At 47.5% G+C, this 24,463-nt stretch overlaps 1 protein-coding gene across 1 annotated transcript in view; it reads left to right on the top strand.

Annotated features, from left to right (window-relative positions):
• The window catches only part of RPTOR (regulatory associated protein of MTOR complex 1), a 417,690-nt gene that overhangs the window by 376,507 nt on the left and 16,720 nt on the right, over positions 1 to 24,463 (top strand). The window contains exons 24-28 of the mRNA XM_063080629.1: positions 1,090 to 1,200; positions 15,384 to 15,489; positions 20,178 to 20,292; positions 21,709 to 21,833; positions 24,073 to 24,177. Coding sequence (XP_062936699.1) covers positions 1,090 to 1,200; positions 15,384 to 15,489; positions 20,178 to 20,292; positions 21,709 to 21,833; positions 24,073 to 24,177 — 562 coding nt within the window. The remainder of the gene's footprint in view (positions 1 to 1,089; positions 1,201 to 15,383; positions 15,490 to 20,177; positions 20,293 to 21,708; positions 21,834 to 24,072; positions 24,178 to 24,463) is intronic.

The following is a 24,463-nucleotide window of genomic DNA, read 5'->3' on the forward strand; positions in this document are numbered from 1 at the left end:
GAAAGAGATTAATAGCCACCTTTCAAGTTGACTTTGGAGCAAGAGTCACCATCGTGGTGATTGGAAAGGTGGGTGCAGCAGGAGCTGGGCAGGGTCCTGTGCTGCTGCTTAGCCCCAAGCCCACCCTGACTTTGAGTGCCTGGACAGCCAAGGGGTGGGAACTGCCAGTGAGCTCAGGTGCAGGCACAGCCTCCTGGCTGGGCCCTGACACGGGGCAGAGGCCACATTGTTGCAGCCTGGATGGGGGGAAGGAGGGAAGCACCGGCCAGCTGAGCAGCACAGCTGGTGCAGACACATGTGGCTCCCCACCCCCACCTGTCAGTGGCATTGTGGAGCCACAGCAGGCACTTCCAGGCAGGAGATTAGCCCCTCTTGCTATATCTCCCCCTGGATGATGGGGAGCTCCTCTCTGCAAAGATTCAGCATGAGGGGTGCCTCAGCCCCATCCCTAGGGTGTGACATGCCTCGAGGGGCCTTCTGTGCCCAGCCACATTGAATGAGCTGACACCACCTTCTGTAGCCCTGGCAATGTCAGTCGTGCAGTAGGAAACAGCCAGAGCATAGTCCTCATCACAACTTCCAGCACTGTAAGTGGTTGGTAGTCCCAGCTGAAGTCCCAGTGCCTCCATCCGAGGCCACTTCACACAGGGCAGACCCCAGGGACCAGGAGCCCCTGCGCTCAACCAGCTGCTGGTGGGGCTGTTGGAAGTGCAGTCCCCATACCAGGCAGCAGAGGCTTTTTGGGGATTGATGAACTGGTACATGTGGACCTCCACAGGCCCTGCCTAGACATCAGTGGGGGCAGTGAGCATGGCTCTGCAGGCCCTGCCTCGCAGGGACAGAGGGGCAGACGTGCATTGCGCCTGGGGCCCTCGAGTCGTGTGCAGGCATTCAGGGTTTCTTTGTCACCAGGATGCAGAAGAGAGAGGAGCACAGACGTGGTGTCCCCAGGAGCCAGGCCATTGCTAACTGCTGCAACCTTGTCCCATTAGGAACTCTTTCAAGCACATGAGAAAGCACAGGGAGCTCTGTGACTGACTGATGTCTTCTCCTTTCTTCCAACCCGCCTCCTTTCCAAATGCCCGGAAGACTGCAGACGACGCAGACGAAGCTGCTGGACACAAAAGCTTCATCTCGGCCACCATGCAGACGGGATTCTGCGACTGGAGCGCCCGGTATTTCGCACAGCCCGTCATGAAGGTGCGTTGGGAGCACTGGGGTTTAGAGTGGAGACCTCAGCCGGGGCGTGCTCCTCCATTTCCTTGAGCACAGACACTCGAGGCCCTCCAAGCCTCGCCCTCTGGCTCCCTTCTCCTTCCACCAGTGTCCCCGGGCTCTGGCCCTGGGTGCCCAAACCCTCTGCTCCTCGCACACTTGCCAGTTCACGCCCTTCCTGACGGCCCCACCCCACCTTGCCCCCGTCTTACGCCCATCCTGTCGCCTGCCCTGTCCCCATCCTGCCTGCCCCTCCCTGCCCACTCACCATGGCTCCTTAGCCCAGGTGGGGCCATGCAGGTCCTTCCCTGAGCCGCGGCCTGAAGCAGGTGGGCAGGGCTTGTGGGCCCCTCTGCTGTTCCAGCCAGCCGCACCCTGGACCCTCGGTGGCTCCTGCCCTACTCCGTTTGTCACTGCTGGAGGGTGACCCCAAATTGCTGTTACAGTAGCAGTGTTAACAGTTAAGATAGAACAGCCAGAGAAACAGAGTTTACTTACTTCCCGTCTTCTCAAAAAAAGAGAAAAGTCCTCCCTATTCGGAGTTTGCCACTGTAACAGGCACCCTTCATCTTAACTGTCGAGGTCCCTCCAGGCTTTCCAATTCCCAAATGGTGAGGACAGCATAAGGCCATCCCCAGGCCACACTTGGGGGACTCAGCACTTTGGGGACTGTGGACTACACTAGCTGGAGCTAATTCTGATGCATTCAGACTTATTCTGCAAGACCGTCTTTCAGGTTTAATTCTGCCACAGCGATAATGTGAAGTGTGTCTGTAGATGTGGTGACTCTGTCACTACAGATTAGAGCCCTGTTCAGGGTGACGGCTCTCAGGCCTCACCATGAGATGGGACGGGAGATACATTTTGTTAGCAGAATCCCTCAGGCCCATCTTTCTGCAGGGAGTCCTGCAGGGATTCATTTTGAGATTTTCCATAAGTCTAAAGCACATTCCTAGAAATCCTTCTTTCTCTTCCCTTGTGTGTATAATTGAAAACTAAAAATCCCAGCTAATTCTTTACTGTATGTCAAGTTACATGTCTAAGTCATTTCCGTGAAAAGTCTTTGGACTCTGTCACAACTCTTCTGCTTTCCTTTTTCCCTGTAGTGAATATCGATTTTTGTCCATAAGAACACAAAATAGTACCTGAGGCCAGTCATAAAGTTCTAACTTATTAAGCCCATTTGCTGGACAGGGAGAGGAGGTCTTTTCCATCCCTTAAATGAACCTAAGAGTGTAAAATGGCCCAACTTTTCTAGAAAGCAGTTTGGCAATAAGTATCAAAGGCCTTAAACAGCATTCTTAAAGAAGTAATCAGACATGTGGTTGATCTCTGTATTATTTACAGTAGTGAAAATTGGGATCCACCTAAATGTCCAGCAGAGATTGAATGATTAAAAAATTATGAAAAATTTAATATTATTGGAACTATTTAAAAATTAAGCTTTCAAATTGATTAGTGTCCTAAGGAAATGCTCATCATAAATTTTTTTCTTTTTTTTTTTATAGGCCCTATTTGTGTATCATGATAAAATTTTTAAAAAAGAAAAAAAGCAGGACAGAAATCTGGACCCACGGAATGATCATAGTCGTACATGCTATGCATAAACACATGTGCACAAAGCAAAAAGACTGCAAGGAAACACATCTTAACTGTGGATTCACAAATGACAGTCTGGTGGCACTGAATTTGGTTTTTTCCTTATACCTTTCTGTCTTGTCTACAGTTTATGTACTAAACACAAAATACCTTTATAGTCAGGGGGGAAAGTACTAAAGAAATAAACCCCAAGAGGCTGTCGAGGCATGTGGGTTAAGTTGTAGTCAGCAAAGCACATTATCCAAGACAAGCAAGGCCTGCCCAGGCATACCTTCAGGTGTCTTTAGGTGAATTATCCCACTGCAGATGGAGGGGAGGTGTCCTTTTCCAATCGCTGGAACTCTTCTGGTTAAGACAGGAAAGAGTCAACGAGTACTGAAATTTCTGTGCAGCAAACAAGAGCCATCCAAATTACAAATGACAAGAGCTAAGAGATAATTAGACGCTGGTGTTAGGGGTGGTGACTTGTCCTTTAGAACTGTGGTATGGTCTGTTTAAAAGTTAAGTGGAATTTAGTTTAATATTAACAGATTTTTGGTTTCCTTGGTACCATCTTGTGCTTAAGGCAGATGAAGTCAAGCAATTGAGAAACCTAGACGGTCTGGTCCTCCCTCTTGGGGACGTGACAGTGGTTATAAATTATGGTAATTTCTTTGTATGGTAGTGAGAGGCTTTTCTCGGAGTCCTTGAAAAATGCCTGTTCTCAGTCATCTGTATATGAGGAAAGGCAGGAGGAGTGTAGAGGATCCAAAACTCATTTCTGTTCAACTTGAAAATGAGTTTGATTTTTTCCCAGAGGATTTGCTCTCCTCTCCTAAGCATTATAACGAGAGAGTCTTCCATAAGTACACACCCTCTGATTGCAGGAAGAAGTCCCCCAGAGGCATGTCAGGTGCCAGGCTGGGACTGAAGATCTATCAGGAGCACCTCTACACATATGTCTGCAGGTCGTACTCAAGCACAAAGCCCAGGCCAGTGTCCACTCTTTGGCTGACGCCTTACCCCCGCTTCTTCAAAAGGAGCAGCAGATCCCAGTGCCTTTGCGTTCCGTTTCCATACCCTGGGGAGTGTATGAGAATTCCCACCAGCGTGGAGGAATCAGAGGCTGTCAGCCTGGTGGTGTGGCCCCATCATGTAGGTCCTGAAGCATGCATGTTACAGACGGGATTAGTCCAAGAGGGTCCAAGTAGGACCTAACAACACCTGTGACAGACAGTCAGGGAACAGTTGTTGAATAAGTAAGTGACTGTTTTCCTCTGACCTTGCCAAGCATGTGAAAGCACACTGTCATTTGGTTGTAGCTTGAAATGACAAGCTCTAGGTTCCCACGATTGAAAACAATGCTCTTATGGCCAGTGATGTCTGTAAATCTCTATGGCAGCTACTGCAGTCTTAGGAGACTTAAGGAGTTGAAGTGGTTTTTCTTTTACATTAATTAGAGACCTTTTCTAAACTTTAGAAGAGGAAGCAGGGCATGTTTTGTTATTAAAAAAATTTTTTTTTCCTGCTAGTAGGTGATATTCATAAGAGTATTCTTTTTATTAATTTAATTAATCATCTAATGACATATTTGTGTAATAAAATGCATTAAGAACTTTTTCATTAGCCTGCTCTACATGTAAACTGAAAATAGCTCTAAGGCTAAGATTGAACCTCAAAAAGAGCAGAACCCTAAACTGCTTCAAAAAAATATTCACCAAAAAATGAAATTATACCTAGTGTTACAGTAACGTACAACTAGAGGTTAGTAGGACTGAGTACCCAAAAACATGATTATCGTGACAGGTTTTGCTAGCTTTTTTATCAACTCACAATGAGATTTCTTACAGGTCTGTATGACCAAAAAACTCTGTTCTGACAAGCTTTATCTGTGATTGATGAAACAACCTTTTATCTTTCCTGTGTTGGTTTATAGAGCTCACATCTGCTTTAGGAACCGTAAAAGATTGTTTAAAATGGCCTGTCATGTGCTTAAAAACAAAAAGATTTACTGAATTTTGTTCTGATTACAAACGATTTTTTTCTTCTCTCAGTTGGCAAATTTCAAAGATCAATTCTATCCAGAGATTGGTTTACAAGGATGTGGGAAAATATGAATTCTCAGATACTATTGCTGGGTGGGTAAAATACTGCTTTGCATAAGGCAGTTTGGTAGTAGCTATCATATTTATAAATGGATATAGCCTCAAAACCAGCAATCCTGCTCTAAGAAATATATTCTTAAAAACCACTAATATAAGTGCATATAGAATGATATATGTCCAGAGATGCTCATTACAACATTATTTGTAATAGCAAAAAGTTGAAAACCAAAAAAGAACATTAATTAGTAGGAGAATTAATGGGTTTTAATTAACAGATTAAAATCAACAGGTTTGGTTCCTTGTACCAGCCAACCACCAAAAATAAATAAATAAATAATGCATCCATGTACTAGAATATTATACAGCCATTAAAATTAATGATTTCTATCTATCTGTGAGGAGTTGGTTGGTGGCCCTTAATATAATAGGTAAAAATAATGAAATTGTACACAATGCTTGCACAATCTCTGTGGTTCTGTGGATTTGGATAAGTATAGGAAGAGCTTTAGAAGATTACACATCAAACTAGTCATATAGTTACTTCTAGAAGGTGGGATAGGAGTCAGGGAAAGAAACTGTCCTTTTTGCTTTACATATTTCTGGGTCATTTGAATTTTTTGGAAAGAACAATTATTAGTTTTGCAATTTAGAACAGATCAAAATATAATTTTTAATTATAAAAAGAATGTTAAAAGAGCAATAAAATTGTTTTGGATCCCCATACCAGCCAGTTACCAAAAAAAGAATGTAAATAAAATAGTTTTGTGGCATTACACACAGAGTGAATATCAGTTGATTTGAGTATAATGCGTAAAGCTATAGCAAAGATTGACGTTAGGCCCCTCCACGGCAAGCACAGGTCTTGCCCTCCCTGACCCATGCCTTAGAAGAGTGCCAGCGGGCTCTGACGGCAGAGGCAGGACTTGCTGTGCCCTTTATTAAACCTGCACAGTTATGAAGCTATTTGCTGCAGTACATTATTAAAAACTCAGAAAACAAAAACAATAAAGACGATTGAAATTACCCATAATACACACACATGCACACACAATGGTTTTCTCCCCATGTTGGGATTATTCTACATGTACAGCTTTGTTTTCCTGCTTTTTTTCACTTATATGATGAATAATGAGCATTTTCTTGTATCATCAAATACTCTTCTGCAAAAATTACTTTTTCTGGGGGTTTTTCCCTATGATAAATGACCCTGTTTGTGACATTCTTCACACAAACTTCCAGGCAGACAGAGCCTGAGAATTTTACACAGTCTCACCCTAATAACCTAAGGGTTATTCCCCATCACTTCAGTTTGCTGTGTGCTCCAACCACATCAGGAGGCCACCTGGTGCCACACTAGGTCCAGTTTCTAAAATGGCTGTATCCTGTTCTTTCTCGGACAGTTCAGGAGGAGGGCAAACAGACAGGTCAGTTCCCTTCCAGGAATGCCAGAATCAATGAGTAGTTGGGTTTTTTGATGAAAACTACATGAAATACACAGTGAGTTAGGCATGTGGGTTCTAAGTCCATGTGTGAGTCTATGTGTCTGTCAGAAGCCCCAGCCTGGTTCTACTTCCTCCTAATATGTAGAAAACTGGAAAGAGTATCACTCCCACCTTAGAAATAAGAAAAGGCCAAATAAAGTATAAAATCCTGACTTTTCTGGAAAACATCAGAGAGCTTAACTTGCAGGAAACTGAGTTGCCTGAAAGGTGAAGGAAGATAGCTGAGTCCTGAGCACTGGCTCACCTGGGGCAGAGCAGGAGAGGGGACAAGTGAGGAGAAGAATTCACCTAAAACTTGGTGGATTGCCAAAGGCTGAGTGTGCACCAGTGCAGACCCTCAAACCCTTGGGAGCCATAAGCTGCACAGGCTGTTCTCCATGGACCTCCACAGGGCTCTCACTTGGAAGACTGGGATGGGAGAATAGGAAAACCTTCCTCTGTAATGTGGGCCTGGAGGAGGGAATAGCTACTCCTGCAGAAAAGGCACAAATCCCTACACAGACCCTCTCCCTGTAGAACATAAACCTTAAGCCCCTGATGGAAAAGCAGCAAACCCTAATATCCCCAGGGGACAGGCAAAGACCCACTGCCAGTAGGAGAAGTGAAAAGAAACCCTCCATCTCCTGAGGGGCCAGGAAACACATAGGTTACAGCATAGGGAGGAGGGGCAGGATGACTGAGAAAGCCCCATCCCCGAGGCCCAGAGATATAGATCCTGACCAAGATTGAGGCTGGGTTAGAATAGCACAGGGCCCTTCCTGACCTGCACCACTAGGCCAGCAGGCTCCATGTCACAAGCCCAGCAGTTGGGCACTGGCAGAGGAGAAGAGTGTGGAAAGAGAAGCCCTCTGAGGTGCAGCATACAGGGAAAGCCCTCCATAAAACCAGGCCTCACCCTAGGCACAAGAGAACTCTAGAGGAGTTTGAGCTGGAAGTGCAGTGAATGTAACCATAACAACAAAACCCAACTCCATCTCAACACCTCACTAGATTGACTCAACTCTTTACGCTGATGGTCTAGCAACAGAGGCTTACCCATTTTCCAGGCATAAAAAAAAATTATTTACCTTGGTCTCTACTATTCTACACGCAAAGTCTGGGATTTATTAAAAAATTATTAAATGCCCCAAAAATATAAGAGAAACACACCCACTGTTAAGAGATAAAGCAGAACCAGACTCAGAGAGAACCCAGATGTTGGAGCTAATAGATAGAATGTGAAGTAACTGTGATTAATATGATAAAAGTACTAATGGAAAAGGTGGATGACATACATGAGCAGATGAGGAATTCCAAAAGAGAGATGGAAACTAAGAGTCTAATGGAAATGCTAGAAATAAACAAAGACATACTAAGAAAGATGAAGAATACCTTCAAGAGGTTCACCTGTAACCTCAAACAGTCAAAGGAAAAGTCCAGTGAATTTAAAATAAAGATAGGTTCATAGAAATTACTCAAAATGAAACGATTAAAAAGAGTGAGAAAGCACAAACCAAAAACAAACCAGATCATCTGAGAGCTTTGGGACAGTATGAAACAGTCTGTCATATGTGTAATTGGAATCCCAGAAGGCAAAGAGAGAAAGAATGGTAGAAGGAATATTTAAAGATATAATAGCCAGCTTTCCAAAAATAATGAAAAGCATTTAACCACAGATCTAACGAGATCACAAAGCAGGATACATACACATCCACGCACATCCACACATACATCATATTTAAACTGCTGAAAATGAAAGTTAAAGAAAAAATCTTAAAGGCCACTGGAGAAAAGAAGACACATTGCATACAGGGGGACAAAGATAAGAATTACCACCGAGTTCTCATCAGAAACTATGTCAGACAGAAGATAATGTAGTAACATCTTTAAAGTGCTGAAAGAAGCGAACTGTCAACCTAGAATTCTATACACAGTGAAAATATTTCAAGAAGGAAGGCAACAATCAAATATATTCTCTCTTGCCACTTCTCTTTAACACTGTACTGGAAATTATAGCCAGGGACTTGGGCAAGGAAAAGAAATAAAAGGCTTCATACGAAGATACTTCGAAAAGTTCATGGAAAGATTGGTATATCTTTCAATTCTGTTTTTCCATGAACTTTTTGAAGTACCCTCAGAAAGAAAAAACTATATTCACAAAAGACATGATCTTGAATATTGAAAATCATGAGAAACCTATGTAATAAACTGTAGAACTAGAAAACAAGTGCAGCAGTGTTGCAGCATGCAAGATCAACATATAAAAGCCATTTGTATTACATTTCTATACACAAGGAATGAGCAATCTAAAAATTCAATTAAGAAAATATTTCATTTACAATAGCATCAAAAAGAATAGACTACTTAGGAATAAACTTAGCCAAAGAAATGTAAGACTTGTACACTGAAACAAAAAACATAGTTGAATTAATTTAAAGAAGACCTAAGTGAATGAAAAGAAATCGTATGTCCATGGCCCAGAAGACGTAGGACTAAGATGGCAGGCAGTACTCCCCAAATAGACCCATAGATATAGTGCAGTCCCCGTGAAAACTCCACCTGCCTTTTTTGCAAAAATTGACAAGCTGATACTAAAATTCATATGGAAATACAAGGGACCCAGAATAGCACAAAAGAAAAATGTAGAAGACAAATAGAATGACTCATTCCTCCTGATTTTGAAACTCACGTCATAGTTGCACTGATCAGGACAATGTGGCCCTGGCATAGGGACAGACATGCAGACTAATGGATTAGAATTGAGAGTCCGGAAATATACCTAACAAACTCAACAACTTAGATGAGACAAATTCCTTAAAAGACATAAACTACCAAAACTCACTCAATAGCAAATAGATAACCTAAACAAGTCCTTGTCTATTAATAGAAATGGGTTTGTAGTTAAAAGCCTTTCAACAAAGAAAGTCCAGATGCAGATAATTTCACTAGCAATTCTACCAAACTTTTGATGAATAGGTAATACCAGTTCTACACAGTTTCTTACAGAAAATAAAAGAGGAGTGTTCACTTCCCAACTCATTGCATGAAGGCTGCATGACTCTGATACCAAAGCCAGAAAGTCATAAGAGTAAAAAGCTACAAACCAATATCCTTCATGAATATGGACCCAAAACCCTCAACATAGTATTAACAAATCAAATGTAGTAATATATAACATAGATAATACACTAGTGACCAAGAGGACTCTATCCCAAGAATGCAAAGTTGATTCAACATTTTAAAATTAATCACGTAATTGAGCCATCAGCAGACTGAAGAAAAGTCATGATCATCTCAAGAGCTGCAGAAAAAGTACCTGACAGAACTCAACAGTTATTCATGATAAAAAACACTCAGCAAACCAGGAATAGAAGGAAACTTCTTACCTTTACAAATAACATCTACAAAAAAACCCTGTAGTTAACATCATTCTCATTAGCAGAAGACTGGATGCTTTTTCTCTAAGGTCAGGAATAAGGCTTGTCTGATCTCACCATACCTATTCACTGTCCTACCTGAGGGCCTAGACTGTGTGCTAAGACAAGAAAAGGAAATAAACGCTTACAGATGGAAAGGATGAGATAAAACTATCTCCATTAACAGACAGCATTATTGTGTATGTAGAAATCCCAAATAATCTGCAAAATACCACTAGAATAAGTAAGTTTAGGAAGTTGGCAGGATACAGAGGTGTTATACAAAAGTCGATTACATTTCTATTTGAACAGTTGGAAATTGAAATTTAACATCAGTACCATTAATAATAGCACCAAAAAATGAAATAAGTATAAATCAAAAAAAAAAAAATGTGCAAGATCTATATGCTGAAAAATATGAAACACTAATGAAAGAAATCAGAGAAGACCTAAATAAATAGAGCCCACATTCATGGATCAGAAGACTCAATAATGTTAAGATGTCAGTTCTCCCTAAATTGGCATATAAATCAATTCAATGTTATCCCAATCAAAATCCTAGTGGGATTTTTTTTTTTTTTTTTTTTTTTTAAGATAAGCTTCTAAAATTTATGGGGACTAGCAAAGAAACTAAAATAACTGAAGCAGTTTTGAAGTAGAAGAATGAAGTGAGAGAACTCTATCTGATTTCAAGCCTCACTTTAAAGTTAAAGTAATGAAGACTGTGGAGCTGGTGAAAGGACAGAAACATAGATCAATGGAACAAAACAGAGAGCCCAGAAATAGATCCACACGAGTGTGTTCAATTGATCTTCAACAGAGGTGCAGAAGCAGTTCAGTACTATGGAGAAAGTAGAGTCTTTTCAACAAGTGGTGCTAGAGCAACTGGACATATATGTGCCAAAAAAAAGAACCTTGATTCACACCTTATCCAACAATTAACTCAAAATGAATCATATCCCTAAATGTGAAACCTAAAACTATAAAACTTCTAGGAGGAAACAGAAGAAAATGTTTTTGACCTTGGGTTAGGCAATGACTTCTTCAATAAAATACAAAAAACACAAGCCATACAAGAAAAAAAGTGACAAATTGGACTTCATCAAAATGTAAAACTACCTTCTTGAAAGACTTAAGAAAATGTAGACAAGCCACAGATGGAGAGAAAAAGGATAAACCACATATCTGTTGAAGATCTTGTATCTAGTATACATGAAGAGCTCTCAAAATTCCACAGGAAGGAAACAAGCAACCCAACTTTAAAACAATGGCAAAAGATTTGCACAGACACTTCACCGGAGAAGATGTACAGGTGGCAAATAAGCACATGAAAAGATGCCTGGTATTAAGGAAGTTACTCACCAGAGAAGTGCAAATTACCACAGTGAGGTACCATTCCACGTCTGTTAGAGCAGCTGAAACCTTGGCATCTCTCAGTGCCTAGTGCTGGCAAAAGATGCAGGGCACCTGAAACTTTCCTGCTTGGCTGGTGCAGACGCAAGATGTCACACAAGCTTTGGGAAAGTTTGGCTGTTTCTTATCAAGTTAAACATATGCTTACCATACAACCCAGCAGCCCTATTCCTGGACATTCACCAAGAAAAATGAAAACTTATGTTCATTCAGAAACCTCTTATGTGAACGTTTGCAGTCACCAAAACTTGGAAACACCCCAAATATCCTTGACCTGGCAAATAGATAAAATATGATATAGCTGTAAAATGAGAGGTCAGCCAAAAAAAATTTTTTTAAACTCGTGAATGCATACAGCACACATGAGAATTAGAATTGGAATAGTCCACTCAACGGTCTATAGACTGTGTGACACGTTTAAACATTACAGAAAAAGCAAAACCAGGGACAGGGAATGGGGCTAAAGAGAGGATTGACTGGGGTGGGGGCACATAAAAATTGTGGGGATGATGGGACTGTTCAATCAAGATTGTGTGGCTGGGCCGAGCCCGTGGCGCACTTGGTAGAGTGCTGCGCTGGGAGCGCGGCGAAGCTCCCGCCGCGGGTTCGGATCCTATATAGGACTGACCGGTGCACTCACTGGCTGAGTGCTGGTCACGAAAAAACGACAAAAAAAAAAAAAAAAAGATTGTGTGGCTAAGCATTTGTCAGAACTGTACCAAAAGAGGACACGTTATTTATATAAATTGTATCTCAGTCAACCTGACTTTAGGAGAGAGAAGCTTTTCCCCGCCCCTTGTGTTGAAGTTGTACTTGAGAAAAAGCGTAGTCAGGTGATGTAAATACCCATCTTCGGGTGTAAGGACATAAATCAGACCTGGTCTTCACTTCATTTTACCTGTCAGTAGCTGAACAAGTAGTTGGAACTCGGGTCTTTCCTTAGACATACCACAGGGCACCAGTGGACCACATCAGGCTGCCACCTACTGCATGCCCTCAAGGCACACCACGGCCTCTCTGTGTCCAAGAGATGGGGGGATAGTTTGTTGTTAAACAATAGAAAAAATAATAAAAGTGTTGAGGTGAAAAGCAAGCAAGAGACAGATTTGTCCTCACTTCGTGCAAGCAGAGCGTGCTGTGCGTAGCGGGTGGAGACGGAGCTGGGCGTCAAAGACCTGAGCATCGACATGGAGGAGCCTTCCCTGTGGGTCCGCCCTGCCCTTGCCTTTGCCCAAGTCTTTTTCAATCTTGACAGTCATGGACCTGTTCTGAACGTTATCCCATGCACCTTGACCCTTTTTAAATCTAGAAGGATTAAAAATAAGACTCAGCCTTAGGACTCACAAATTCACTGTATGAGGATTCACTGCATGGGAAAGCACCAAATCGCTGCCCTCCCTCAAGCCCTCTGCCGCCCCTCTGGTCTTCCTTGTTCCTGAGCCCACGTTCTTGTTCGTGGCAGGAAAGGTGTTGGGCTTCATCAGCTTTCCGCTGACGTGTCTCTGTGAGAGGCTTCAGGATTGTAATTGGTTTCTGTCTGAGCAGAAGCTGAGAGGTGTTAGAAATCGTGGCGTGTCATGATCCTAATCATGGAACACTAATGACCAACATCCATGTCTCCGGGGCCTGTCGAGAGGGGCTCAGCAGGGCTGGGTCTGGGCCCTTGTTCACGTGTGTTCACCCTGCAGAGAGTGGGTCAGAGGAGAAGATGGGACGGATGACGAGACTGCACTGAAGGGCAATAGACTGTCGACAGTTCTGTGGTCCCTCAGCCCTGGGCAGCACTGGTGTCTGCTGCCTTCTCATGTGTCCCTGCCATCCCCTCGTCTCTCTCCACCGTCCTCCCCGCCCTGCCCGTGTTCATCCTGTGAACCTATTGGTCATGCCTGCTGGTCCTCAGGACGGATGCTTGGGTGGTTCCAGAACTGTGTTTCAGTTCCAGTTCTGAAAACCTTTCACAGGGCCTCAGCAGGGCCTGTACAAGAGGGCTCCCCACGGTCATCATGCTCTGTCCTTGAATTCAACAGCAGGGAAGGGGTGACTGCCTCCCAGACAGAGCTCCTGGGCCTAGAGACCATTCCCGCAGGGCTGTCCAACAGCTCCAGCATGTGACAGTGTTCCTGAGACCCCCGGTGTCATTGCCACCTGGGCGCCTGTGTGCCCTGCTCCTCCCCAGCACCTTGTCCTCACAGTCATCGTCATTGTCATCTTTGGAGCTGAGGCACAGAAGCCTCCCTAGTCCACCCTCACACATGGATTCTGTGCCAGGAGCTCAGGCCCAGCTATGGAGAGTGCTGATCCATGAACCTGGAATCCCTTCCCATCAAGTCCCCTCCCTCCCTGCTCAAAAGCGCCTGTAGACCTCTTCCTTTTATTTATTCCCAGAGAAACCCGAGTTTCATTAAAGTGCAATATCTCTGTTCCTGCACAGGCTTTGAGTCTCTTTATCTGGGTTGTTTTTTCCCCATATTATTGCTCTACATTATTGGCCATTTGTCATGTATTTTCTAATAAGCTCTGGATTATCATAGAACGAAACCAGTTGTTAGGAATCCACGATCCATCCCACTTGCTGCCATGGGTCATTTCTAAACCAATAAATGTTCTGAAAGGTGCTTGACCCCTCTTATTGTCGTTTCAGGTATGGATGTCCCTTTTTTATTTTTTTTCCCCCTGTTTTTATTAGTGTTTTGTTGGGTGTAGTTTTTATGATTTTTAGATGGAAAAGAAAGGACAGCAATAGAATGTTAGGAAACAAACCTGCAGGCCGTCTCTGAGAGCAGGCCTCGGAAGCAGGGTGGGGTGTGGTTGGTTTTATTTGTGATTGATGATAACACAGAACGTTCAGGGAGGAGACATGAGAACTGTTCCGTAAAAATTCTGTACTTATAGAAATGGTCTCATTTCTCAGCTACACGTGCACCTGAGAATGTGAGCGTCACTGTATTTGATGTTCTCTATCCATACAGTTTTTGTATCAGAGAAAGCGATTTTTAAAATAACCAATGTGGGCTGGCTTTGCCCTTTGTGTTGGCTGACTCCCAGGCTAGTTGTGGTAAGCCAAGAGGAGTAGAGTTTCTGTCTTGTTTATTTCATTTTTGTTAGATTTGGGGATTTTATAACTCTTAGTTTCCTAGCAGGAAATCAGAGTCAGCCATATTTACTCGGTTTACTTATATGATTAAGGGATTACCTTTGTTTTACACACACAAACGATCATACTTCTGAATAAAGTTGATTAAATCCTAGTTTATTATTTCCCCTTAGACATTGGTTTTGCACACACCCCACCCACATGCACATGCATACTTGCACACACTCACACTCACTGGCCATGGAGTGAGGACCTTTGCTGAAGGAGTAGAGGACAGTTTGTCTGCTGTCTGCATATTTCACATGGACGTAAACCTAGTCTTTCTGAAGTTGTGTCTGATTAGGGAAAGGCGCCAGCATTCTCGCCAGTTAGTTTGAGCCTAACCGGGTTTGCAGCCCAGAACTCTCCTAACTCTTCCTCCCGTTCGGTGGAGCCCAGCAGCCACTGCCACCCTCTCCGGCAGGTGAGACCCTGTGGCCGCAGCAGTTCTGGGGGGTCCCGCCTGGCCCCTCACATGGAGCCTCTTGTTATTCTCTTTCTCAAAGTCTTCCAGCTAGATACCCCAATTCCCTTTGGCATTCAAGAGAGAATAAAGGCAGAAGTCTCTCTAAGCACACCCCATCTTCTGTGATTTTGTATTTTCAGTGTTTGAAGTTGCAAATTTAGTGTCTGCCCCCCTGCCGCTCACTGTCAGACACAGCTGTGGCCTTAGCCTTCCGCACTGGCCCCGAAGACTGGCCCCCACTTGGCCTTTGGGGTCTGGAAGGTGTTTCCCAAGTCTCTGCCCCCAACACACACACCTGTCAGCCTTACTTACAGGCTGTTTGGTCGAGGGCCTCAGAACCCCTAAACCCGGTGGGCCCGCAAGCGGAGAGCACCTCTGCCAGCTCAGGGAGGGAGCCCAGCAGGTGCTGAATCGCACGCCATGGGCTATGAACTCTGCCCTGTGCCTGCCAGGAGGGCGCTGGACATGCTGGCAAGACAGGACCACGCGAGGTCTCCAGCATGTGAGGAAGGGGAGCCTGTACCTGGAAAACTGTCTTAAATGCTGAATTTAACTGGATATTTTCTCTTTTTGAAGATCCCAGAAGAGCATGACTTGGAGAGTCAGATCCGCAAGGAGCGGGAGTGGCGGTTCCTGCGGAACGCCCGCGTCAGAAGGCAGGCACAGCAGGTCATCCAGAAGGGTAAGGCGCGTCTGCGGCCCTGTTCAGCCCAGCCACCAATCCCAGGACAGAGCTGGCTGCCTCCTTGCAAATAAGGAGATGAGGCTGGTGGAGACGAGGCTGTTCCTCGAGGCCATGCAGCCCAGAGTGGGAAGCCAGGAGGGGCAGGCATGGGGGGGCGGGGAGAGGGCCGCAGGGCTCGGCTCTGTGCTCGAGGGTGATCAGCAAAGGTGAGGTCCCCATTGATGAGGGAAGCACAGCCCTTGCATTTTAACATTTGCAGGAGGAAAGGCGCAAGCCCTTCCCAGGCCCTGGGGAGTCCACGTCTCACTCACCTGATGGGGGTGTCCCTGTGGTGCTGCCTCACAGACAGGTGGGCGTGTACTTCCTGGGAACAGGAAATACAGACCCTGGCTTCCATCAGCTGGTCTCCACCTTGTCCCTGAGGTCCAAATGCTTCTCAGCCACATCTTCACAAACCTTTCACCAAATTTGCCAACAGATGCCAAAACTGCCCCCTTTGCAGCCACCTTGTTTGCCCTCCAGCCTCACCAGGTGGTGTGGGGGCCGTGAAGTGCCTTGAATGGCCAAGGGTGCAGGTGCCTGCTGCTGCAGGGGCAGGTCAGTGAGACTCTCATGACAGATCTGGGCTGCACGCGTCCCCCAGGCACGGAGACCCCAAGGGTCATTGAGGATGAGAGTGTCGGGCAGCCTTCCCCAGGGACTTGCCTGTGCCCCTCTCAGACAATGATGTTGCTCGTAGAGAAAGGCCAGTGGTCTTGCATCTGCAGCTGCTAGCTACATGCTTGCATTGCTGAGCCTGCTCTGGTTGGAACCTGAAGCTGCCGGAGCACCAGCACAGCCAGTAATCAGGGGCTCTGCCCCTACCGTCTTGGACTCTTCCTCCCAGTCCTGTAAAATTCTGATTTTTTTTTTTTTTTTTTTAAAGATGACCGGTAAGGGGATCTTAACCCTTGACTTGGTGTTGTCAGGGCCACACTCTCCCAAGTGAGCGAACCGACCATCCCTATATAGGGATCCGAACCCATGGCCTTGGTGTTAGCACCGCACTCTCCCAAGTCAGCCACGGGCAGCCCTAAATTCTGAGATTATTAAGGGTTACTTTTTTTTTTTTTATTGAATCATAATTATACATATTTTGGGAGTTCGACGTAGACATATATTGATCAAATCAATATTACTAGCATATATATTGTTACAAATCGTACTTATTCTTTATGCCCCTTGTCCAATCTCTCCCTATCTCCCTTTCCCTCCCGCCTCTTAATTACCCTAGATTTCTTCTCTCCTTCTGAAAGAGTAAAGGTTACTTTGTTGATTTGTTGCCTAGATGATCTGTCCAATGCTGAGAGGTGTGTTCAGGTCCCCCAGTATTATTGTAGAGCAGATGCTTCTGTCACTCTGGAATGGGCTTTGTGGAGTGAGACATCCTTTTCTTTGATCTCTGCTGGTGACTCTCCTTGTGTCAATGCACTCCAGTGACTGGAGGACCATCTGTGTGGTGGTTGTGGCATCTAACCACTTTTGTGGCAGCCATGGTTATTGTAGTGGCTGTGGTGGGCCACCTACATGGAGGTGATGTTTTTGGCCTGCTCCTTGGCGCTGGTGTTGTGTCAGATTCTGAGGGGGGTGTCCGGTCCGCAGCTTCCCACCTCAGGTCTCCAGGCAGGCCCCGAGGTGCTGGTGGTGTGTAGGTGTTACTTTTTATTTTTTATTTTTTTATTTTTTTATTTATTTATTTTTTTAAAGATGACCGGTAAGGGGATCTTAACCCTTGACTTGGTGTTGTCAGCACCATGCTCAGCCAGTGAGCAACCGGCCATCCCTATATGGGATCCGAACCCGTGGCCTTGGTGTTATCAGCACCACACTCTCCTGAGTGAGCCATGGGCCGGCCCCAGGTGTTACTTTTTAAAGTTGAGGTTGAGGACCCATAAGACAAACACGACTCTGTCCCTCCCACCAGAGCAGAAGGACCTTGCCAGCTTCAGCCCCAGGCCCTGCCTGCAGACAGCCAGGGTGTCATGGTCTCATCCTGAGCGAATTTGCCAAGGCCTGGCACACGCCTTTGCTCCACCGAGTGCCATAAATGACTTGACTTCTAGAGACCAGTGATGTTTCTGAAGCACTTTCATACACGGCCTGTTTGCGTTCAGAGCTCTCCTTCTGAAATGCCTTGGGTTTATGTTTCATTAACATGAAAATGGATAGTCACTGTTCTGCTGAAAACTAATGTTAGTTATTTATGACTCCTTGTTCCTCTATGAAGGAGCTGTCAGCAGACTACATTTAAGGCACTCCAGGGTTTTGGAATTTGGCATGTTGTGCCCCAGCAGGCTCCACTCAAATGTGTGCAGCCAGAGCAAGCTTACTTCAGGGGAGAGAGCAGGGCGGCCTATTCGGCAGGACCTTCTCTGCTGGCAGCCTCAAGAGGCTGTCTTCCTGGAGGCTGTGGTCCTCTCGGAGCCCAGACCCGCTGGCTGGGACGGCAAGCACATGTCACCTGAGACAGGTGTGGAAGCCAAGTCTGGCTCACACAGTCAAACACGTGAAGGTGAGCTGGCCCATGGCGGCAAAGGCGACCCTCTGCCTGGCATTTCTGGCCAGAATTGAGCAGGGAACCAAATAGCGCCAGGCGTTCAAGAAACAAAACTGGTTTTCTGTACAAAAAAGGACAGTATCTTTGTAAACCAGAGTTGGGGGTTCTCTCTTCCAGTCTTTGTGAAAAGAGAGAGAGGTGTTTGTCCAAAACACGCAAAATTGGAGCCACCGAACTGCAGCAGCAGCGGCAAATGAGGTCCAGAGTGGGGCGGCCAAGCTTGGAACTCGGATCCAGTGCACTTTTTGTTTTTATGTGACAGCCACCTGTGCACTGGAAAAGATGTAAACAGTGAGGAAAAGGAGGGACGTGATGCCTATGGACTGAACAAAATTAACAAGAGAAGTAAGCGCCGCCCCGGTGGCAGGAGCTGGGGAAGTTCGTGTCCGTTTCAGCAGGGCCTGTCAGGGCTGGCATGTGCTGGTAACCGCATACACTCAGAACGTATTCCCTGCTGCCCTGGGGTGTTTCCCTTTATCTTTTGATACTCAAAATTATGCCCACTAATTTGGCTCTCTCAAAAATAAAAACCCCGGGGCCGGCCCGTGGCTCACTCGGGAGAGTGTGGTGCTGAGAACACCAAGGCCCCGGGTTCGGATCCCATATACAGATGGCCGGTTCGCTCACTGGCTGAGCGTGGTGCTCACAACACCAAGTCAAGGGTTAAGATCCCCTTACCGGTCATCTTTTAAAAAAAAATAAAATAATAAAAAATAAATAAATAAATAAATAAAAACCCCGTAACTTATGATGCTGGAGCTCTGAGCTCACGTGGTGCTGCCGCCACACCACACCTTTGGTCTCACTGCCTCTGTTGTGTGACCTTCCTCATCATAAAGTGGCTTTACGCCTTCCCAGTGGTTTTTGGTGTTGCTGTTTCAAGAAAGAAAGGAGCTGGTGGACTGAAGATGTTGGTGACAGCACAGCCCCTGACTGAGTACCCAGTGCATGATGGAACGTCCTGAGGGTTTTGGCCTCAGATGCTGCGGTCCTGGCACCACCTGAATGCACATGGCACAGGCAGAAGGGTGCGCAGGCTGCTCACATCGAGCCTGTGGTCCTCTTGGGGCCAAGCCCAGCTCAGGGTCACCTCTAGCAAAGTGCCCACATTGCTTATGTTTGCTTGCATCCCAAGAGCAGGGTGGCTTCCTGCCAGAGTCCCAGCCCACCCCACCCCGGAAGACACAGTTCCTCGGACCAGTCCAGAAGCCCAGGCCCAGAAAGAGTGTGTGAGTCTCCTCAGCACCCTACAGGGGTTACCCACAGGCCATGCATGTGTCCAAGGTCCGGGCTGGGAGGCTGCTAATCCCCCCGCCCCCACACTGCAGCAGAAGACCATGCATGTGCCCATTGGCCCCCAGCCGCTCTGAAGAAACTGTGTATTAGTTGCCAAAAATGTGTCTAAACCCATCTTGACTCTGCATTTTTAGCCTCTTTTTATGGTTCCCTCTATAATAAAGTCTTACAGAGCCTGGGGGAATTTATTCCTACTGTTAGTATTTGGAAGCCACATTCCTGTTTTCTGTTAAATTTGTGATCCTTCAGTCGTATAATTTCATAGCAACCATCTTTCTAGCCAGAAGACCCCAGGACTGTGGCTGGACCGTGGGTAGTGATGGCTGTACCCCAGATTCAACCCTGAGTCTTTATTACAGTCAGAGCCCTACTGAGCATTGCTCTGAAACTGTTAGCACCTTCTCCGTGTCATCTCACCCAGATCAATTTGCAGGAATCTGAACATTGCTGATGTATGAGTTAACAAGCATTGATTGAAACCTTGCCACGTGTCCAGCTTAGTGCCAGGAGCTATGGGGGGTCTGAGCAAAGGCCTGGACCCTGTTGGCCTGGGCCCAACCCTTCCCCTGAGGGCGCGCTGGGCCGACGTCACACTAAGAGCCCGGAAGTGCCTCACTGCTCACTGTATATTTTCCGCCCCTCTCTGTGGTCCCTGCGATCCTTCTGTTTCCTTTGTGCCTCTCCAAGGCCCCAAACACCAGGCATCAGTGTCGGCCTTGGTAAAATAGACTGTCGATATTTATTGCAAATTAAGACTGGCTGCTGGATCCATTCTTGTGTGTTTCTCTGGCAGGCATTACGAGACTGGATGACCAGATATTTCTGAACAGGAACCCTGGCGTCCCCTCCGTGGTCAAATTTCATCCCTTCACACCGTGTATAGCCGTGGCGGATAAGGACAGTATCTGGTATGCATGGTGCTCGCGGGGACCTTCCCCTCTGCTGCTGACAGCCACATGTGGTGGGAACCAGTTCATTTCCCACCCTCACTCTTCCTCCTCGCAAAGTGGACGGGGGCCACCCTGCCTCCTCACATGCAAGTGACAGTGGGAAATGAGCAGTGAAGAGCGCTGTTTCAGGTCGGAGGGTCTCAGGAACATGCCCAGAAGCGTCCCTCGCACCCTCTCCTCTTGCTTGGGCCCTGCCCCACCCCACACCTCGCTCTGGCGTTGTCGCTGAAGGACAGGCCAGAGTCCTGACTGCAGGTCCCAGGGCATGGCAGAGCGTCCAGACCACATTGTGATAGAGAGGCGAGCACGAGAGTGTGCCAGGGAGGCCTCACCAGGAAGGCATCAGCGCCTCAGAGAGAACCACGTTGAGTTTATAGCAAGGCTTGCCGTGACGTCATGGAGTCCCCACTCCACGGGCAGGGAGCAGTGAGGGGTTCTTTCTACAGCTTCTAAAACGCCTGTGGTTCTCAAATATGTCTCTTATTCCACTCTTTTTTTAAAATAGTGGTAAAAAACACACAACATAAAATTTACCATGTTCACCATTTGTAAGTGCACAGGGCGGTGGCATTAAGCACATACGTGCTGTTGTGCAGCCGTCACCACCATCCACCTCCAGAACTTTGTCATCTTCCCAAACTCAAGCTCTGCCCCATGAAACACGAGCTCTTCACCCCGAGTCCCTGGCAAGCACCTTCTCCTTCCTGTCTCTGCGGATGTGACTCCTCCAGGAAATGCACCTGAGTGGAATCTCTGGTATTTGTCCTTTTGTGTCCGGCATATTTCACTCAGCATAGTGTCTTCAAGGTCTGTCCATGCTGTAGCACGTGTCAGAATGTCCTTCTTTTATAAGGCAGAACAATATTCCAGGCCGGCCAGTTAGCTGGTTAGAGCATGGTGTTGGTAACGCCAAGGTCAAGGGTTCAGATCTCTGTACCGGCCAGTCTGCCGAAATAAAAAGTTCCCACTGTGTGGGTGAGCCCTGTTTTGTTCATCTGTCCATCTGTCGATGGACACTTGGGTCACTTCCACCTTTTGGCTGTTGTGAATATGCTACTGTGAATGTGGATGTACAAATCTCTCTTGACACTCTGCTTTCAATTCTTTTGGGTCTGTACCCAGAAGTGGGATTGCTGGATCACGGGGTGATTCAGTGTTTAATTCTCTGAGGACACACCGCAATGTCTCCCGCAGCGGCTGTGCCGTTTCACGTGCCCACCAGCAGTGCACAAGGCTCCAGTTTCCCCACATCCTCGCCAACACTTCTTTTCTGGTTTTTGGCAGCAGCGTCCTAATGGGTGTGAGGCGGCGTCTCGTTGCGGTTGGGTGTGCGTCCCTGAATGATGATTCTTCTTTCTCTCTTATTCCCTTAAGTTTTTGGGACTGGGAGAAAGGAGAGAAGCTGGATTATTTCCATAACGGAAACCCGCGGTACACCAGGGTCACTGCCATGGAATATCTGAATGGCCAGGACTGCTCACTGCTGCTGACGGCCACAGGTGAGGGGGCTGCGAGGCTGGGACCTGCCCCGGTGCAGAGGCGGCGGCAGGGGTCGGCGTGAGACCCCGAGATCCAGGAGACACGTCTGTGCGGTCTGTCCTCTCACAGAGGGCACTGCCCATTGCAAGGGTCACTGTTGCTCAAAAGGTGGAGGTTTATGAGGGAAAGGGCTCCACAGCAGGACGGGAAGCAATGATGGCCCATGTGTCAGTTGGGGTGCAGGGACTGTGTCTTCTCGTCTTGCTTCTCCGGCCCTTCCATGACCAGGAAAAGCCACTGTCAGCCTCTGTCCTCTTAACCTTCATGAGAGACCCCGTGGGCCACAAGTGGCACCCTGAGAATGAGGGAGGAATGCCCTGGGCTACAACACTCGCCGGCCCCAGGGCAGCGTCGGCAGGCACGGCCAGCTCATTCCACTCGCTGCGCCCCCCCTGGTGCTGGCACCTGCCCTTCCCTTCCAGGTCAACTTCTCCCCCCTGAGGGACAGCCTGCCCTGTCCTAGCAGCGCTGCTTCATTCTAGTGGAACTCACTCTGGTGCTTGTTTTTGGTTTTGCTTGCTTCCTTGGTTTTTAATTTTTGGTCTGCAATGTCTGAATTTCATTCTCACTTTGAACAGTACTTTCCCAGGCTATTCCCCTAGGTGGACAGTCATTTTCCTTTACACTTTAAAAGTGTGATTCCATTGCCTCAGCCAAATTGCCCTTCCTTTAGAGATGATAGCCACGAGGTAGGGGAGGAGAGGCGGGTACAGAGGTGACAGTCCCAGGTAAGAGAGAAAGAAGCAAAGGCAGACATGCCAGCCTACCCGCCCTGTGTTTCCTCTCCTTGTCCACACCTCAGTTCTGGTCCTCATCCTGGTCCTGGTTTTTCCTTGTCCTGGTCCTGGTCCTGATTCTGGTCCTCGTCCTGATCCTGGTTCTGGTCCTTGTCCTTCTCCTTGGCCTCATTCTGGTCCTTGTCCTGACCCTGGCCCTGATTCTGGTCTTTGTCCTGACCCTGGCCCTGATTCTGGTCTTTGTCTTGGTCCTAGTTCTTGTCCTGGTCCTGGCCCTGGTCCTGGCTTGTCCCTGCCCTGGTCCTGGGCGTCTGAGCCATTGGGATCCTCGGGTTGATTGTCACTGACACCATGCCATCCTCCTCCTTCAGTGCTGGTGGCTCCTGGGCTCCCTGTGATGCGTGACCACAGCCCTCCTGGCAGCCGTTCCTCCTCTGAGCAGTGCCACTCAGGACCGATGTCCAAACCAGTCCTCATCCACCTTGGGCCTCAGGATGTGACCAAGAGGAGATTCATAGGGGGGCATTAGGGACCAGAAAGGGAAGGTTTAGGACAGTTTGGAGCATCTCTGAGCACCAGAGAGAGGGGCCAGGGTCCTTCAAAGGGGGCTGCACAGGGGAAGCTCCAGAAGGGCCCCCTCCAGAGCAGGGAGCGTCCCCTGTGTGTGCTGGAGCTCAGAGGGTGGCGGGCGGGCCGGCTGGAGGCTGAGCCCCGCTGCTGCTCCCAAGGGTCTCTGCACTGTGAGGCGGGTGGCAGGAGCCCGGAGCAGCCGAAGGCTCGGAGAGTATGCGCGGGGCTGGCGAAGCCGTGGAGGGGTCCAGGAGGGACACGCGCTCACGTTACACATGGTGTGCCAGCCTCCCTGACCATCTGCCCCATGCTCAGCCTCAAGAAGCAGAAAGCAGCATCCCCGCTGATTTAGTCCAGGAGCCCCCAGACCAGTTACACCTTAAAGTTGAGGCTGATTTGTGTGTGGAGCTCGGACAGGAAGTGTGGGGAGAATGTGAAAGGACCTAAAGATTTTGTCTTTAGTGAGACTGAGTTTTGTTTTTCCTCCTTGGCATGAGACAATTAGCAGGAGAGGAGGCAGGGAAGGCCACCTACGTCCTTGTCCCTTGGAGCCCAACCACACCTTCCTCCCACCAGGAGCTAGAGGAAGGAGGGCAGCCCAGGCCCGAGTGCCAGCTCACAGCCAGGGCTAGGGCCAGCCAGGGTCAGAGGACTCACGGTCTTCTCGTCACCCTTGGCTGGTGGCCCTGCCCTTGGCTTACCCAGATGTGAATCTGAGGGCAAAGTAGAGGGAGGGCATCCCGAGCACCAGCACCACGTCTTGCAAGTTGAGCACCAGGCATGGTGCCCCGGCAGTCCCAGACTTGGCAGCACGTCCCCCAGCGCATTGTCCCACTCGCCACAGGAAGCCCCACAGGCACAGGGTTCACACCTTCCCCCTCTTCTCCCCCAGATGATGGTGCCATCAGGGTCTGGAAGAATTTTGCTGATTTGGAGAAGAACCCAGAAATGGTGACTGCTTGGCAGGGGCTCTCGGACATGCTGCCAACCACGCGAGGTGGGTCCCTCGGCTCCTCTCTGAGACAAGAGGAGGTCCCAGAGCTGCTGAGCCCTCCCGGGGCCATCCCTCCACAGGCTGCTCTGTTCTCACATCCCCCAGAACCATGAGCCAGGCTGCTGCCCTTCCAGCCACAAGAGCTCTTACGGGATGCGGGGCCTGCCCTGAGCTGGCGTCAACACCTGGATGGACGTGTCCCAGCCGTGTCCTTGGTTTGAAGCCACATTGCTTGGAAAAATGTGGCCACCAGCAGGGTCTGATCTTTTGCTAATCTTTTGCTCTTTAT

The sequence above is a fragment of the Cynocephalus volans genome, chromosome 16 (assembly GCF_027409185.1).
Source record: "Cynocephalus volans isolate mCynVol1 chromosome 16, mCynVol1.pri, whole genome shotgun sequence".
Taxonomy (NCBI): domain Eukaryota; kingdom Metazoa; phylum Chordata; class Mammalia; order Dermoptera; family Cynocephalidae; genus Cynocephalus; species Cynocephalus volans.